The sequence below is a fragment of the Astatotilapia calliptera genome, chromosome 22 (assembly GCF_900246225.1).
Source record: "Astatotilapia calliptera chromosome 22, fAstCal1.2, whole genome shotgun sequence".
Classification (NCBI taxonomy): domain Eukaryota; kingdom Metazoa; phylum Chordata; class Actinopteri; order Cichliformes; family Cichlidae; genus Astatotilapia; species Astatotilapia calliptera.
This window is the reverse complement of record NC_039322.1, coordinates 27,587,602-27,605,973: the sequence shown is the minus strand read 5'-3', so window position 1 is coordinate 27,605,973 and position 18,372 is coordinate 27,587,602. Positions and strand designations below refer to the sequence as shown.

Sequence of the window (18,372 nt, the reverse complement as noted above, 5' to 3'; positions counted from 1 at the left end):
CCTCGGAGCCGTCCTCCCCTGTGGGCCTGTAAAACGGCAAAAAACACAAAGAAATGAGAAGGCTGCTACTAGATTTTAATTTCAACATTGAGAAAAAAACAAAAACAAAAACAGGATATAATCAGATTGGTTGTAGATCTTTAGTAAAGGTGATCACAAGGCAATCCCACCGACTAAAAAGGTATCAGTGCTTGCTGTACATACCTGTGGGTGCAGCAGCAGGAGCTCAGGGACTGGGAAGCCAGGAGAATCAACAGGGGATGCTCTGCTTCAGAATCAGTTGGTTCTATCAATACAGTATTAAATGTTAACAGGTTGAATATAATAATCATAGAGAAAGTATATACAGGGGTCCCTCATTTATTGCAGCAGGGGTTCTCAGAATAACTAGCCCCTGGCCACGCACTTTATACACTGTTTTCCACACACACACATGAACATTGGTCACAGTTCTCACAATTGATTCTCAAAGTGCAAGCCTTTGTAGATTGCAAAACGTAAAAGTATTAATATGCCGCGGTTTGTCTTCATCTGCCTGCCACTTTCGTGCGCCTTTTTCCCTCGCGGTGCAGGTGTCTATTTCCGAATGAGGCTCATAGTTATGGGTGTTTTTGTGCTGTTTTTCTATTGGACGTGATGGTTATCAAAACCAAACATGATAAATTTGGCAAGCGCAGGAGACACGACACGGAGCAGATTTGTCAATCAGGCTGCAGAATGCAATGCTGTACGGTGCAAAAAAAAGAAAAAGAAAATTTAAAAAAAAGAGGCAGTGACGGATGAACAGCGGGACCACTGTGTGCTGTTTATTAATAAACAACAAAATATATTCCTAAATGACAACATGCCTAAAAGCAGAACGGTATTTGTACGTCAGTGGGAAAATAGCGGTGGCTTGCTAGCTTTTGTGCGGCTTCCCCGGGTCAGTGAAAACTTTAGAGAAAACTTAAGAAAAATGAATGAACTTACCAGGTTGCCCGATCTCTTTACATATCTTCCTCCAAGCTCGTCCTTTATATTCCTGTCTCGGTCCAGAAAGCAGCTGGTGTCGTACGGCTCCGGGTTGTTTGCTACGGCATTGATTAGCCTTCCTTCTATTGAAGAATAAAGGGCTTTGGCTGGATCTGCCCCTTTGACCTAGGTAACAGCCACGTCACCAGGCTCCTGATTGGTTGTCGCGGCGCGATTTGACGCTGGAGTTCAGATTTTTCCAACTCGAGCGGGGGACGCGAAACGCGTGTATGCACAAAATGCAACACATAAACTCACGCGCGTGGTTTTTTTCGCGAGTCAAACGCCTGAAACGCGCTACACTCACGCGCGTTTCAGGCATTTTCGCGTTTTCGCGACGCAAATCTGCTTCCGAATTTTCGCGGGAGCCGCAATCGCGGGTCAGCGCGCCTTTCCATCTTTACATGTAAGCCTGACGCTCTGCCTGCCTCTATCGCGTTCGGTGTGAACACACCGTAAGAGAGTTGCATGGGCAGCCGTGTGCGACGGCCGAAAAAACGCACGGTGTGATCCCGGCACAAAACAACCAACAGCAGAGGACATCCAGGACCACAATCTGAATATTACAGACAACACCAACAAGTACCAGATTCAAAACTGTTTGTAAGGTAAAGCATGTTGGTGCAATAGCTTTACTTTTGAGCTGATTTTATAAGACAGACCATCGCATCATTACAGAGTGATAAATCCGAATCTGTGAGCCGCGTAAATGCGGCAAGGCGCAAAGGTGAAAAGTGATAAAACTCGATTCTGATACGTTTTGCCTCGTAGTAATATTGCCGCTTGAGTCCCTCACCTTTGTTCGCTGAACGCACATCAAGCGTTCTTGTCACAGAGGGAAGTCCCCCGTAGTGGAGCCAGAGCAGCGCGCTGCCTCGGTTGACAGCAGAAGTAAATAACACAGGCAGACCATGGGCTGCTCAGCTTGTTTATGATCAACTGGACGGACGCAGTGATACTACGTTCTTTTGGCCGTTAAGAAGACAGATCGCTCGTCTGTTTACCATGGTCGCTGAAGGGTAAGCTTTGTACTTCAGAATTTCTGAAGACAAGCTCTCTAAAATGTCAGACTTGAGCTTTGGTTTTAGGGTTAAAAGTGTTCCATTGGCTTGGAATTCCTGGTTGCCTTTTGTCAATTGCAGCTCTACATCGAAGCTAAACTCAGGTATGCGAAAGTCCAGTGGCCAGGCTTCTGATCGCAGCGTGGAGTTTGCTGAGCTCGAGGAGCTTGATGACCTGGATTCTGGCGATGACAGTATATCTGTGTCATAATCAGGGTTGTGGCCAGAGCAGGGGCTACCCAAGTTAAATGAGGACACACTGCTTTCATTACTACCAGTGGATGTTTCTGGTACACCTGTTTTAATCACTTTTATTTTGTCCATGTCTTTTAGATCAAATGTGGATGTCATGTTAAGGAACTGATTAAAATCTGTGTCCATGTACTGCAATCTGAACTGTTCAGAAACTCCGCACTGATTTTCAATCTCCGCTTTGAGCTCGTTAACATTCTTTGGTATCCCCAAAGGAAGGGTTAACTTGAGTGCGTTGTTCTCCCCCAGGATTATCAGAAGCTTTGTTGGGGCTGTCATTTCTGATGTCCCAATCTCCAACTGTTACTCTAAAAAATAAGTGCAAGAACATGAGCAGGTGGTTCCCAAACTTCAGTACATGTTACAATGGTGAAACAGGTATTTTTTTAGTGGTATTCAGAATTTTGCAGCACAATTTTTTTTCTAGTATTTTTACAAGGCTTGAAACATATCCGAGTAGATTTAAGTTCTGGTCCAACTATTTTTAAGAACCAAACTTTGAGAAGAACTGCTATACAGCACATAAATTAAATCGGCAACATGGACATTAAAATTACCTGAACAGTGTATGTATCTCTTTAATGTAACCATGCGAGAAGCTCCAACTTGGTAGTCACAAAGTGGATAACAATCCACCAGATCCTCATGTGCAACAAGAGAAATTTCCTTTGGAGATGGGTCAATTTTGAAGGATCCATAGTGTTCAGTGTACCACGAGCTCAGTTTTTTTACTATAAACACCAACGAATCTGCCAAAATACACATCTGCAGATCTGAGAGATAAGAAGGCCCAAGACCATTAAGACATTTAAAAACCAATAAAAGAACTTTAAAATCGATCCTGAAACACACGGGGAGCCAGTGCAGCGATTCTAAAACCGGTGTAATGTGGGCCCGCCCTCTGGTCTTCGTCAGCACACGAGCTGCCGAGTTTTGCAAGAGTTGTAAAGTTGAAATATTCTTCTTAGGAAGACCAGAGAGCAGGGCATTACAGTAATCAATGCGACTGGTAATAAAAGCATGCATCAGCATCTCCGTGTTGGCCCGAGAGAGAATAGGGCGAACTCTGGCTATATTTTTTAGATGATAGAATCCAATTTTGGTTACATGTTTAACATGTGGGATAAAACCAAGCTCAGAGTCAAAAATAACACCCAGGTTTTTCACTTGTAGCGAAGGACATAGTGAAAATGCCTCTAATTTAGACAAGAGTTTCTCTCTCTGAGCCTCAGGACCGACAATTAAAACTTCAGTTTTGTCCTGGTTAAGCTGTAAAAAGTTTTCTGCCATCCAAGATCGTATATCCAAGATACAGTTAAAAAGGGCATCCATTGGTCTGGTGTCATCAGGAGACACGGAGATGTACAGCTGCGTGTCATCAGCGTAACTGTGGAAGTTCACTCCATGCCTCCTGATGACACTGCCGAGAGGCAACATATACAAATTAAAAAGTACAGGGCCTAGAACCGACCCTTGAGGCACACCACATGTCATTTCATGGATCTTAGAGGAGCATGTATCCATACTCACCATAAAAGATCTGTCAGAGAGATAGGAAGTGAACCAGTTGTGTACAGCACCAGAGAGGCCCACCATGTGTTTTAGTCTGTTTAAAAGAATAGCGTGGTCTACTGTATCAAAGGCTGCGCTTAGATCCAGTAGCACCAGGACTGAGAGCTTTTGGGCGTCCCAGTTACATCTAAGATCATTGAAAACCTTTAGGGGAGCAGTCTCTGTGCTGTGGTTCACCCTAAATCCAGACTGGAATATCTCCAGGATCTGTCTATCATTGACAAAATCAGTAATCTGAGTAAAAACAAGTTTTTCTAAGACTTTACTTAAAAATGGTAAGTTGGATACAGGTCTGTAGTTATTAAAATCATTACAATCCAAATTGCTCTTCTTCAGAAGGGGCCTCACCACCGCCGTTTTAAAGGCAGCAGGGAAGACACCCAACTGAAGAGAGCAATTCATCATGTATAAAAGCTCAGCCTCAAAAAATCCATAAAGTGTTTTAAAGAGTGAAGAGGGGATTGGATCTAAAAGACATGTGGTGGGTCTCACTGTGGAGAAAACCTTCTGAAAGTTCTCAGCATTAACCAGGACAAAGCTGTCCAGTGTCTCCTCAGGTACAATCGAGCCCTCAGATGTGTTTACAAACATATCACGATTAGATAAAATATCAGATCTGATGGCGCTGATCTTTCCCCTGAAGTGGTCTGCAAACTGCTCACAGAGTGAGTCTGTGGGGGTTCTTTTGGAGCTTTTAAAATCAGGGTTAAATAAATGATCTATGGTGGAAAAGAGGACCTTGGGATTATTTTTGTTAATACTGATTATTTTGGCGAAGTATGAATTTCTTGACTTCCTTAATGTATTATTGTACATTTTAAGTTGCTCGGAAAATATTTGATGGTTGATATTATTTTTATTTTTCCTCCATCTCCTTTCTGCTGCCCTGCAATTTCTTTTGAGTTTTTTGACTTCTTCGTTTCTCCAGGGTGATGCATGTTTTACGTTAATCTTTTTGGTGGTGAGTGGAGCAACGGAGTCAAGGCTTTTCTTCAGTTTGCTGTTAAAATAACTAAAAATCAAATCGCAGGGTGCAGGTAAAATCACAGGGGGGCATTTGACTAAAACCCTGGTAAAATTTGCAGTCACTTCAGAGGTTAGATAGCGCCTCCTCACAGTTCGCACTGAGGTCTTCCGCTGAATAAAACCGGTGATGTTAAAAAACACACAGTAGTGGTCAGAGACAGCCAAGTCAACAACAGAGGACACGCTGGTGGACAGCCCATGGGTGATGACCAGGTCCAGAGTGTGTCCTCTGTTGTGAGTCGGCTGCCTGACGTGCTGGATAAAATCCAAACAGTGAAGAATGTTTAAGAATTCTTTTGTTGCAGGGTCAGAAGGATTATCTATGTGCAGGTTAAAATCACCGGTTAAAATTATCATATTATATTTTGAATGTATGTTTGTTAAAAATTCTGAGAATTCCTTGATAAAAGCAGCGCTGTCTTTAGGTGGTCTATAAATTGTGACAGATAAAACTGGAGGGCTGCTGAAAACAATAGCATGGAATTCAAAAGTGGTAAAATGATCAAATAAAATTTGTTTGGTGGTGAGTGTGTTGTTGGCTAAAGATGCAGTCCCACCACCTCTCTTACCACTTCTAATAGAAAAAGAGAAACTAAAATTTGGTGGGGAGGCCTCAGTGAGAACAACTGGTGCATCCGAGCCCAGCCATGTTTCAGTTAAAAATAAACAGTCAAGTTTATTATCTAAGATTAAATCATTAATAATAAAAGACTTGTTCGACAGAGAGCGTACATTTAAAAGTGCCATACTGATTGAGACTGGTGGATTATTGACAATAGAGTTGAATGGATGTTGATATTTTTGAAGAGGCCGGAGGTTATTAATGTTTTTGGAGTTACTGGATTTATGATAATTCTGTTGCTCTCTGTTTGTGATTATGACGGGTATTGTGTTGACTGTGGGAGAGAAAGGTCCTAGTCCAGAGTTTTGTGTATTACTGTTAAAAGTGGAACAAATATAGGAGCTGGGACCAGGGGAACATCAGTCAGTGGCAGACAGTGGCGATGTGCGGGAGTGCTGTACGCCAAATGCCAAATTGGCGGACAGCAAACGGCGTCCCCAGGCGTTGAGGTGGAGCCCGTCTGCCCCAAAAAGATGCCTCCTCTCCCAGAAGGCATCAAAGTTGTTAATAAAACCCATGCCGTGGGAGATACAGGCAGAGGAAAGCCAGGTGTTAAGGCTGAGCAGCCGGCTGAAACGGCCTATCCCTCTGCCACAGGTGGGGGTGGGCCCAGAGATAAAAGCACTCACCTGCAACTGACCAAGGAGGCTGAAGAGTTCGAGGAAGTCCAACTTCAGCAGCTCAGATTGCTGTTTGGGGATGTCATTGGTGCCGATGTGGATGATGAGCCGGTTAACCTGTGGGTGGGATGCCAGAATGTTGGGAATTCTGTCCACTATGTCAACAACAGTGGCTCCCGGGAACGACAGCGTGAGCGCCCCCCTCATCCGCACGTTCCTGACGATGGAATCCCCGAGGACCAGCGTGGAGAGAGGAGGTGCCACCGAGGGCTGTTGGCCATCTGAGACACCCGCGCCGCGACACCGGGGGTGTTCAGATTGAGATGCGCCAGCCGGACTGCGTGAGTGACTCCCAGGTAGCAGCGCTGTGGGTCCTCTTCTCCGAGGAGCCGGGGTAAAGCACAGCTCTCCGCGGTGAGTTTGCACCACAGCGTCGGGTTGCCTGCCGCGGCTCCGGGGGCGTAGTGGTGGAGATGGCGCAGACCTCAGCGACACAGCGGGATGGCGAGGGCTAGCGGTCAGAGGAGGAAAGTCCACAGGATCCAGGACATTGAATTTATTCTCCAATACTACCGCACCGGAGGGGTGAGGGTGCGAGAGACGGATCCTCCTGCCCCCTCTGCAGCCACCACGCGTCTCAACCATGGTCCATGGCGCTGGTTGGAGTGGAGTGGAGCTGACCAGAGCCTTGGGTCTGGCCCCTAGCTGAAACCAGGAGTTCTCGTCCTTGGCAGAAGCACCAGCGACACAAGTTGAGAGCCTGTGTTGACTGTTGGCGGGATCTTGGGACACAGCAGCTGGATGGTGCACTGTGTCGGCTAGCTCAGCGCTAGTAGCGGTGGTTTGAGCTTTGCCAAGGATGATCGTGTCAAGTTCGCATTCAGCCCCCTGGATTTGGTATAGCGTGGATATCCTTTGTTCCAGCTCGATCACTTTTTGGCTCAGGTTGATGCAGCTTTCACAGCTGGATGTTGAGGTAAGTGGTGCCATTCCGGAATCTCGTACCGGCGACAGCGTCAAAAACAAAAACAGACACTGCCACTTTAGCTTACGTTAGCTAAAAAGTTAGTCGTGACGCAGCAAAAAAAAAAAAGAGTTTTCAGATCAATATCCAGCAAATATCCAGCAAATGCAAAACCAAGCTTTCGTCAGCCTTCGTCAGCCTTGATAACTTTTAGCCGAAGCAAACATTGTTAATGTTTCATATTAATCAGTTTTATTTTTAATATTGTATGCTACAACAATGAATTTATTGATCTACATCATCACCACTGCATATTGTGTAAATGTGTGTGTAATCTGACATTAAAAGTCGAGTGAGAAATCCCATGGACATTGTACAACATTAATGCAGTTCATCTTACACCAGCTTACTAAATGCTTTCTGCAAGCTACATCAAAACGTAAGCTGAAATATTAGACAGAAAATACACCCTAACCTGTCTGCTAGCGAGGAGCGCTTCTCCACTGTTGTTGGCTAAAGTGCAACGCAGTCAGGCGTCCGAGTATAAACTCGGCGCGAAAGTGCGTGCCGGACCGAATGCGCTGCCTGTACCGACGCATACCGACGCTAGCGCTACACTACATTTGGGCTGAAAACAGAGCTTTGCTATTGCAATGGAGTCCCCTCCAAAATCATTTGGAAACTCACGTGCAGCAAGTCCACGTTAGCAAACCTTTACCGGGCAAAACCCTGCCTGTACTCTTTTCTTAGTAGCACTTGCGACATTAACTGACGTGTGAACATATATATGTAGACGGGCTTTACAAGAAAAATGACTTCTTACCTGATTTTTGGACAAAAATGCGGCTGAACCAGTCCACATGGCGAAGAAAAAGCAAGCTTGAGAAAGAGGGTGGTGCGCATGCGCATTGGCCCTTACTTAGGCGGGCTCTGCACGTAGCAGTATGTGCAGAGGGACAAACCTGTGAATTTACTCAACAATGTTACGTTGACACAGTTCAAATTCAAAAATTCAAATTCAAATCAAATTCAAATTTTATTTGTCACGTACACAGTCATACACAGTACGATATGTAGTGAAATGCTTGGACAACTGCTCGTGACCTAAAGAAAACAAAAAAGGAAAGGCTATGAATAAGATAGGAAATAAATATGAAAAATTAAAAAGGGTAAATTTAACTAGGAAGGAATAAAATATAAATTAAGGTTAAAAATGAAATAACTGTACAACACAAATTAGAATGAAGGGTAAATTTAACTGGGAAGAATAAGATAAAATATATAAATTAAAGTTGAAAATAAAATAACTGTACAACAAAATACACAATACACAATATAGAACTATATAAGAATGTATGAAGAAATCTAAATATAAATAAATATATACACAATAACAGCAGCTGTACAAGTATTAACCGGAAATGAAGAATATAGTGACCAGTGTTGTGCAAAAACAAAGTCCAGAAAGTCCAGTGTGTGTGTAAGAACCATATGTGTGGGTCAGTACTGTGTGGTGGTGTGATTGAGAGACCGTATCGCCTGCGGGAAGAAGCTCCTCCTCAGTCTCTCTGTGTTGGTCTTCAGGGAGCGGAATCGCTTTCCTGACCTCAGCAGAGAGAACAGTCTGTTGTTGGGATGGCTGAGGTCCTTCACGATCTTCCTGGCCTTGGTCCGGCACCGCCTGCTGTAGATTGAGTGCAGGTCAGGGAGCTCGGAGCGGTTCAATGACTTTGTGTAACAACAAAAAGTAACAACATTTCATTAAATTTGCACAAACACTTTAAGAATTTTTGCAAAATCGAGTTTATTAAGAACAAACAACAAAATCTACTTTAGTAAAAGCAGAGATAGGCTGAGTTCATTTTTTTGAGTGTATTTTGGTATGATCCGATACCAAGTAAATTCGGGCCAGTAACGCCGATACGATACTTTTGAATAAATAAGGTGGATGCCTCATTGAATTGGTAAATCGCAATTAATTAACAAGTGTTTTTTGTGATGTTTCCTTTGTTATTATTAATTAGTTAAAACCGAGGACATAATTAGGAGAAATAATTTATTTATAATTAAATAAAAAATGTTTTATTATTGTGGCGGCTTTTGGTCTGCGATGCCGCTGCAGGTGAGAAGGACTCACCTTCACTGCATCCACAATGATGCCTTGCCGGCTTAAAACCTGTGCGCTGCTTGTGCTGTTGTTGTTGTTGTTGTTGTTGTTGTTATTGTTTTTTTGGTGTTGATGTGTACTGCTGGCAGCAGGAGGGCTGCAGCGTTGAATGTAGGCTACTGTTACAGCAACCGTATGATCACTGTAAGGGTGGACAGCGCGCGGCTCTGGGTGAGCCGGAGGCTGGCGCGCCAACAGGACCTGCCAAGTTGGAGACGGAGGTCGAGGTGCATGGGGGTCCTGCCACGCCTGAAGGCGGCATGCTGTCCACTTCGGCACGCAGGCTGCATGGTCCTGGGCTAGCTGCCTGTGAGCCCCAGCTCACTTCCACGGCTGCTGCGCCGCCGCTGCTTGCCATATGGGTGGCCATCAGGCTAGCCCCGGGGCTTCCTCTGGAGGCGCGGGGAACCGCCAGAGTGGACACTTTCCCATCGCTGGGCTGGGGCATGGGGCGCCGATTCCCTCGCCTGCTCGCGGGGTGAGGTAAAACGGGCGAGGGGGGTATGTTGCAGGGCGTGTTCTGCGATGCCGCTGCAGGTTTGGTGGTGGTGATGTGTACGGCTGCCAGCGGGAGAGCTGAAGCTGAAGCTGAAGTTGAAGTTGAATGTACTGTTACAGCAACCGTGTGACTATTGTAAGAAATGATGCTGTGAAGCATGAAAATGCCATCGGGTCTGCCGTGGTGGCGATTTTTTTTTCCCTTTTTTTTTTTTTTTTTAATCTTAAGTGCAGGCAAACCAGTAAACTAATAAAAACAAATACTGTTGATAAACTATAATACAAAAAATCACAATTAAAATTCTCAACAACAAAAAAAAGGGTGTGTGTGTGTGTGTGTGTGTGTACAACAACAACCCCCAAAGTGTCTAAGTCACCTGACGGTGTCAGTGCAACATCGAAACATAAAAGTGGGGGAGAGGGAGCAAAGTGCTCTCTGCTGACACAGGAGCGGTGAGTCCAGCGACCTGGTTGTTTCGTTTTTGCCGAAAGCACAGCATAGCAAACAAGCAGAGCTCAAAGTAAAGAATCAATCTCACCAGGCTAGTATGATCCGATACCGATGTCGACTTGGGATCGATACTATCGATATTTGGATCGATCCGCCCACCACTAATGGAATGGACTGTATCGTCTTTTTTGCCTTTTCCCCCAAAAGTGTCCCTACCATATCTAAAGCAGCAGGGAGAATGATGTCCTCCACAATAGTGTGGGGTTTGTTGTTTTTAGCCACTCTGTAACTGACCATGTAAGATGCTTGTCTGTTTTTATTCATAAGTTCTGGCACTTGAATGCCGGTTTTACTTGTTGAAAGGTATTTTAGCTGTCGCTCAAAATATTCTCTTGGTTTATTTTTCAAATGGGGATGATTTGTCTCTAAATGTCTGCGCAAAAGTGAAGGTTTCATTGAGTTCTGAGAAAATACTCTTGCACAAATAACACATTGTGGCCGGGAAAATCCACCAATATTTATACACGTGAACCCCAGCGAAATATAATTGTCATCATATTTGCGTTTCTTTGAGGTTGTGTTACAGTCCGAGCTGTCATGCTTTCTCCCACTTTGACGCTCTGCATCACACACTTCATCACTTTCCACATGACTGGCTCCAGCTATGCTAGCCACTTGGCTAGTAACCACAGATACATCTTTTCTTTGCAAGCTCCTTTGACCACAGATACATCCATGCTAGCATCCAAATCTGACAACACATTGTTGATCACCTGTGCGGTCACTAGAAAATGCATCTTCAGATATGAGCTGATTGGTTGTTGTGGTCGGTGTCTCTGTGGTAGGGCCTTTTTTTTTTCTTTTCTTTTCTTTTCTTTTCTTGTTAACCACTTGTCCATTTTCGTGCTGCACTGAATGCTTGGAGGCAACTTCAACTGTTGGGCGTGACTTGCCCAAATGACTGACACCTATGTATTTTGTCAGAGCTATTGTTTTGCTGAACACCAGAGGGTGGTGCTCTACAAGGGCCTGATATAACTTACAAGGACATGTATTTGATAGCTACATAAAACTTCGGCTTTTAAAATTTTTGATCCTCACTCCAACCCCGACCCGCATACCCCCTACAGCCACTTGCGTACCCCAAGGGTACGCAAGAAAGTTCTGGAAGCCGACCGCGGAGCCAGCAGTGGCAACGGAACACTTCTGGAGGTCGACCGCGGAACCAGCAGCAGCGACAAAGCAGTTCTGGAAGCCGGCTGTGAGGAAATTGGTGGAACTACAAACCACAGCCTTGGTCAGCACTGGTTCAGTGGCTACATTCAGTAGCTTTACAAACACGAGAAACTGTTTTCAATTCTGAACTGGAAACAGCAGAATCTGTTCTTGTAGTTCCAGACTTAGCAAGAGCTCGTGGAAAAGAGTCAATCTCACTCACTGAGATGGAAGAATCTAGAGTGGAACCGTACATCCTGGCACTGGGATTTCTTCAGCAGGTGGCGAATCCTCATTAACAGAGTTGGGCAGCTGCTGAGGAAGTCCAGGGTTCTGAGCATGGTGAAGAGAGCCGGTGCCACAGATGGTGCTTCTTCCTGAAAGCAGGAGAGGCGAAGGAAAATGAGTCTCGGAGCAGCAGTGACTGGCTCCTCATCCTCTGACCACATTCCTGCCAAGCATGAGGCAGGTGAGGGGTTGTCAGAACAGGACATGAAGGAAGAGGGATTAACAATTTGACTCCAACACATAGTGTACCCTGTTAAGTGCCAGGAGGATTTCCAGGATTTATATATCGGGGAAACCAAACAACCTCTGGCAAAGTGGATACCATAACACAGAAGAGCTACCTTGTCAGGCCAGGACTCCTCATTCTATTTACACCTACAGGCCAGTGGACACTCTTTCAATGATGAGGATGTACAGGGAGGAACGCTGGTTTGAGCGGGGAGTCAAGAATGCCATTTATGTAAAAAGGGAAAGACCATCTTTGAATTGAGGAGGGGGCCTAAGGGTGCATCTTTTGCCATCATACAATGCTGTGATTGCAGCCAATTCCCCAACTCTCTGTGAATGCTACTCATGGCCATTGATTAGTGGGCTTTGATCAGTGGTTATTAATCAATGGTCATGAGAATTTGCTTAATTATGATGAAGGAACTGACCTCCCAGCCCATTGTTCCTTCAGTGGCCCGGTTTCAGTCATGGTGCAAATGCACTTCTTATAAGAGTGGGGAAACCTGCAGTCAGCTGAGTCTGAAGAAGTCACTTGGATGAGTAACGAAATGTTTCTCCCACTGAAAACGCTATGTCCAGATGAACAGAATTAACTTTTGGAGATGTGGAAGTAACAATTAGTCCAAGCATGTTTGTAGACATTAGTTGCATCCTATCATTAAGGCTAAGGTCTTGTTTTGAGTATCATTGTGGTAATAAACAGTTTGGTCTTGTTTGCAGCGTGATGACGTGATTCTGTATGGTCATGTGTTATCACATTGTTAAATCTTGTGTTTTGTAATGTATCTACAGAACTGATCAGATCCTCTTTCAAGAATATCAAGGTGTGAAGATGCTTCAGAGGAAACCATTCGTTTTCTTTGTCTTGCTGTGTGCCACTGCCATTGGAGTCTTTTCTAGAGCTTCATGGATTTTAAATGTGTACCAGGATTTCTTCCTCCCTCAGAATGAAAGTGTTTGTTCCTGCAACAAATGTTTAATGGAATATGACCCATGGCTTAGTGAACTTATGAAAGAATCTCCTGAGCCCTTTCTATCACCCACAAACAATATCTCAGAGAATACATTTAACTGGTGGAAGGTAAATGTTAACTTTTGTATTTTAAACGTATGTATGTATGTATACTTTTTCACTGATTTCAAAGACAAGTCATTATCATCTTTTAAACCAAATTTCCAGTGCTAATAGGGATTCTTTTTAAAATACATACTCTCAGAATAATCAGTTAGTACAAAAAAAGCTAGTGAACTCAACAAATTAATTAATTACTTTTGTTATGTCAGGGCATACAGACAGACAGACGCAACTTCGCTTTGTACAATAAAACAGTGGACAAGGTTTTTCAGATCTTCCCACCCAAAGTCAATTTCACAAGATCCAGCCCTGACCTTTGTAGAACTTGTGCTGTGGTTGGGAATTCTGGTAATCTCAATGGATCGCATTATGGACCACTGATAGACTTTCATGATATTGTCATAAGGTAAGAGTGGAACATACTGTTTTGAAATCGTCATGCATGTGTTATCTTTAAATATCTGTAAGCACTGCTAAAACCTTAAACTCAATTGAATAAGATATTTTCTTTCCCCAGTATGGATGTTCATTCTACATATATCATCCAATAGATGATAATATGAACAATATATCCTCTGTGCTTTTTAGAATAAACCGTGGGCCCACAAAAGGCTTTGAAAGAGATGTTGGAAACAAAACAACATACCATGTGATGTATCCAAGGAGTTTCAAAAATTTGGACAACACCACACATCTTGTGTTTTTTCCATTCAAAATTTACGATCTACAGTGGCTTATCCGGTCTTTTACTCAAAGGTATGTGTGTATTACAAAGGTGATATTTTTATTTGGTCCTGTATCTTGGTGATTTAACATTTATGATTTGAAAGTGTAGTCTGAATGCATAACTGCAAGACAAAACCCTTTGAATATATACTTTTGTATATTTAAAAAAGAAAAAAAAAACAGCGAAAAATTATGTTTTATATTTTCTAAAAGAAAAAGATGAATGAAAAAAGGAGAGCCCACAAGAAATAAAAGTAATGGGGAAAAAAATGATCAGAATCCGAATGCATTTATTAGCCAAGTATGCAGGCACAATGTGAATGAATATGGTTCCGGTCGCTGGTGTCTCTCAAGCACAACAATGTAAAATACACAATATATGAACGACACAATGAACAATATACATAAACCACAATATAAAAACATCTAAATCCTTATATACAGAAAATACAGGATTACAGAAATGAATACCACAGAGTGTACATAAACTGCAGTTGCAATGTGACAGTTCAACGGTTTAGGAGGGAAAGGGCAAGGGGAAAGAAACTGTTTCTGTGTTGGGTGGTCCTGGTCTGCAGGCTTCTATACCATCTGCCAGAAGGCAGCAGGTCAAAAGGTCTGTGTCCAGGGTGTGAGGAATCTGTGATGATTTCCCCTGCCTGTTTTCTGGTTCTTGAGAGGTACAGGTCCTGGATGGAGTGCAGGGGGCTCCAATGACCCTTTCTGCTGCCCGTAAAGTCCTCTGCAGTCTGCACCTGTCCTTTTTAGTGGCTGCTCCATACCAGACTGTGATGGAGGAGCACAGGACAGACTCAATGACTGCAGTGTAGAACTGGATCAGCAACTCCTGTGGAAGACTACACTTCCAGAGACAACTGGGGAAGTGTAATCTTCTGCTGGGTCTTTCTGAGGATGGAGGAGATGTTAGTCTCTCTGTTACGTCCCCACATAAAAGTCTAGGCGATGAGGGTGGGGGACAGTAACAGTTAGATCCAGGTGGAATGAAAAGAACGCCAGGCAGAGGTATTTAACATAAAATAGATCTTTATTGTAGGCAAACACCTCAATAATCATATAAATGGCAACAACAAAAGGAGACAGCACCGCTGCTATAATAAGAAATCAGGGAGGTCAACCCAAAGTGGTAATGACCACTCAACAAAGAAAGCAACAATAAGGTTTCAACAGAAAGAGACAGCAACGCTGCTAACAAACAATATCCAGGCAGGCCACACAAACTAATGAAGGCCGCCGTCACTCATGGGCAATCACTGCTCAGTTAAACACTACTCACAAAGAGCCACACACCAGAAGGCTGGTCATACACAGCAGGCTGTTCCACACCTAAGCCAGTAGCATGCTCTGACCAGCACAGAGGAAATCCACCAGAAACCTCTCCTTCCTCCTCCACACTGCTCTTCTCCAGCTTATATCACCCCTGAGGGTAATTGGTTGTAATGAGAGCAGATGAGCAGCAGGTGTGACCTAAAGGAGAGGGCAGGGGCAGAGAGAGACAAGGGGAGGGGCCAGAACGAAGGAGGAGGAGAGAGAGAAGACAACACCACGCCCACACACTCCCACAGCCTCCCAGGATGTAACATTCCCCCCACCCTAAATCCACACTATACAAAACACAGAAGAAACTCATCACTATGCCCTGCGTGAGAGTGCATCAGCCACCAGATTTTCAGTCCCTTTCTTGTGCTGGATAATCAGATCATAATCCTGCACCAGCAAAGCCCAGCGCATTAGTCGTTGGTTGTGGTTGTACATGCGCTGGAGGAAAGTGAGGGGGTTGTGATCTGTATACACCGTTACCGGAAAGGAGCTAGAGCCCACATACACAGTGAAGTGCTGCAAGGCCATCAGCATCGCTAGAGCCTCTTTCTCTATGGTGGAATAGTTTAGCTGATGGCGCTTGTACTTTACAGAGTAGTAGCAGACTGGGTGACACACACCCTCTGCGTCGTCTTGTAATAGCACCGCACCAGCTCCGGTGGAACTGGCGTCGACTTCCAGCTTGAAAGGCTGAGAGAAGTTAGGGGCAGCCAGAACTGGGGCGCTGCAAAGGAGGGATTTTGCAGACTCGAATGCGTGCTGGCATTCCCCTGACCACTCAAAAGGGACTTTGGGGCTACATAGCCTTGTCAAAGGGGCCACAACTACCGCAAAGTTCTTGCAAAAACAGCGGTAGTATCCAGTCATGCCCAGGAACCGTTTTAACTCCCGCCTAGTGGCTGGGGCCGGGTAGCTGAGGATAGCCTCGACTTTTGCCTCCACTGGGCGTACCCGCCCGAAACCCACCTGTTTCCCCAGGTACATGACTGTCGCTTTGGCGAACTCGCACTTAGCGAGATTTAGAGTCAACGAGGCGTCAGCCAGTCGCTGAAATACTGATCGTAGGATGGCCACATGCTCTTCCCACGTGGCTGTGTATATCACCACATCATCCAAGTACACATTACATTGAGGCACGTCTCCTACAACCAGCTGCATCAACCGCTGAAATGTGGCCGGAGCGTTTTTCATGCCAAACGCCATCACGGTGTACTGCATGAAATGGTCGGGTGTGACAAATGCAGAAATGTCAGAGGCTCTGGGGGTCAAAGGCACCTGCCAATATCCTTTAAGAAGGTCCAGTTTGGAAATAAATGTGGCAGGACCTATGTTGTCAATGCAGTCCTCCATACGAGGAAGTGGAAAAGAATCGGCGACAGTCACTGCATTTACCCTACGGTAGTCGGTGCAGAAACGTGGGGTGCCATCAGACTTGGGCGTAAGTAAACATGGAGAGCTCCAAGGGCTGTGACTCGGTTTCGCCAAACCATTCTCCGCTAGATAACTGACCTCCTTCCTCATCACCTCGCGCTTTCCCATAGGGCAGCGGTACGCGTGCTGTTTGATTGGGGTTGCGTCCCCAACATCGATATCATGTTCACAAACATTAGTACGCGAGGGCACATCACCAAAGAGAGAGGGGTAGGAGTGCAGTAGATTAAGCACATCTTCGCATTGTGAAGGGGACAGATGAGACAGGTGGGCCGTTACTTCGGCTAAGTAAGCTGAATTCGCCAACCGTCCACACTGTTGTCCCTCAGAAAGTATATGCAGATCGTCGTCAGCACTGGCCTCTACACTCAGCACGGTGGCGGAGACAGAGCTGGAGGTTGCCGCACTGGCAACAGTCTCATGGGTTTCCCTATCATGGTAGGGTTTTAACATGTTGATGTGGCACAGGCGTGTTTTCCTCCTGCGCTCTGGGGTACTGAGAACATAATCTGTCTCAGACACTTTCCTCACTATGACGTACGGTCCCGCGAAACGGGCCGTAAGAGCAGAGCCAGGCACCGGTAGCAACACTAAAACCTTGTCCCCAGCCTGAAAATGCCTTTTCACAGCCTTTCTGTCATGCCACGTCTTCATGCACGCCTGGGCAGTACACAGGGCCTCTTTAGCTAATGAGGTAGCACGTTGCCAACGATCCTTACATGTCTTTACAAAATCTGCCACGTTAGTTTTTGGAGCACCCCCACTAAGGAACCTCTCTTTCAACATCTTTAGCGGGCCCCGCACCTCGCGGCCAAACACAAGTGTAGCTGGGCTGAATCCTAAGGACTCTTGCTTAACATTGCGTATTGCAAACAGTACAAAGGGGACACCCTCATCCCAGCTTCTGCCCGTGTCATGGCAGTACTTTTTTAGCATGGCCTTAAGTGTTTGGTGCCAACGCTCAAGTGCACCCTGCGACTCTGGGTGATAAGCACTAGACACAGAATGAGAGACGCCCAGGGAAGCTAAAGTCTGTTTGAATGCTCGAGATAAGAAGTTAGTTCCCTGGTCTGTTTGCACTGTTTTTGGAAGACCAAAGGTGGTGAAAAATTTGATTAGCGTCTTAGTAATGTTTGCAGTGGTGACCCTCCGCAGAGGAATTGCTTCGGGGAACCGCGTGGACAAACACATTATGGTCAACAAAAACTGATTGCCTGCTCGTGTTCTTGGCAACGGACCAACACAATCGACCAAAACATGCTCGAATGGCTCACCAACAGCTGGTATTGGACATAGTGGGGCGGGGGGCACAGTTTGATTTGGTTTGCCCACCAGTTGACACGTATGACAAGTATTACAGTACTTCGCAACATCTGTCTTCATTGCCGGCCAGAAGAAGTGCTGCAGAATACGGTCATATGTTTTAGTTATCCCCAAATGTCCTGACCATGAATGGTCATGGGCTAACTGTAGCACGTGCTGACGTAAACTAGCCGGGACCACTATCTGTTGGACTACACTCCAGTCCTCCCCTGGCTTTGAGGTCCACCTGCGCATTAGCAATCCATCACATACAACAAATGTCTGCTTCCTGTCTCCTGCCAGATGATCACTCTCATCTACGGCAGCAAAACATTTGGTTAACGATGGGTCTGCTTTCTGAGCGATAATAAGGGCCTCCCGTGTGAGGAGAGGGGGGGCTGCGGGTTCAGGAGCAGGCTCAGCCACTTCTTGAGCCAGTTCCTTGGCATCAGGACCCACCTCCCCCTCCTCAGAGGGCATCACATCCATCCCCAGCATAGAGCCGACCACTGACCCTGACAAGTC

General features: G+C 45.2%; 1 protein-coding gene across 2 annotated transcripts in view; it reads left to right on the top strand.

Annotated features, from left to right (window-relative positions):
- The window catches only part of LOC113014532 (CMP-N-acetylneuraminate-beta-galactosamide-alpha-2,3-sialyltransferase 1-like), a 43,178-nt gene that overhangs the window by 13,285 nt on the left and 11,521 nt on the right, over positions 1-18,372 (top strand). Inside the window, exons 2-4 of one of the 2 annotated variants that reach the window (XM_026156126.1) lie at positions 12,768-13,056; positions 13,260-13,456; positions 13,639-13,806. In XM_026156126.1, coding sequence (XP_026011911.1) covers positions 12,808-13,056; positions 13,260-13,456; positions 13,639-13,806 — 614 coding nt within the window. In that variant the 5' untranslated portion in view covers positions 12,768-12,807. Of the gene's footprint in view, positions 1-12,563; positions 13,057-13,259; positions 13,457-13,638; positions 13,807-18,372 lie in introns of those variants that run through there. The other variant, XM_026156127.1, reaches the window with a different exon arrangement.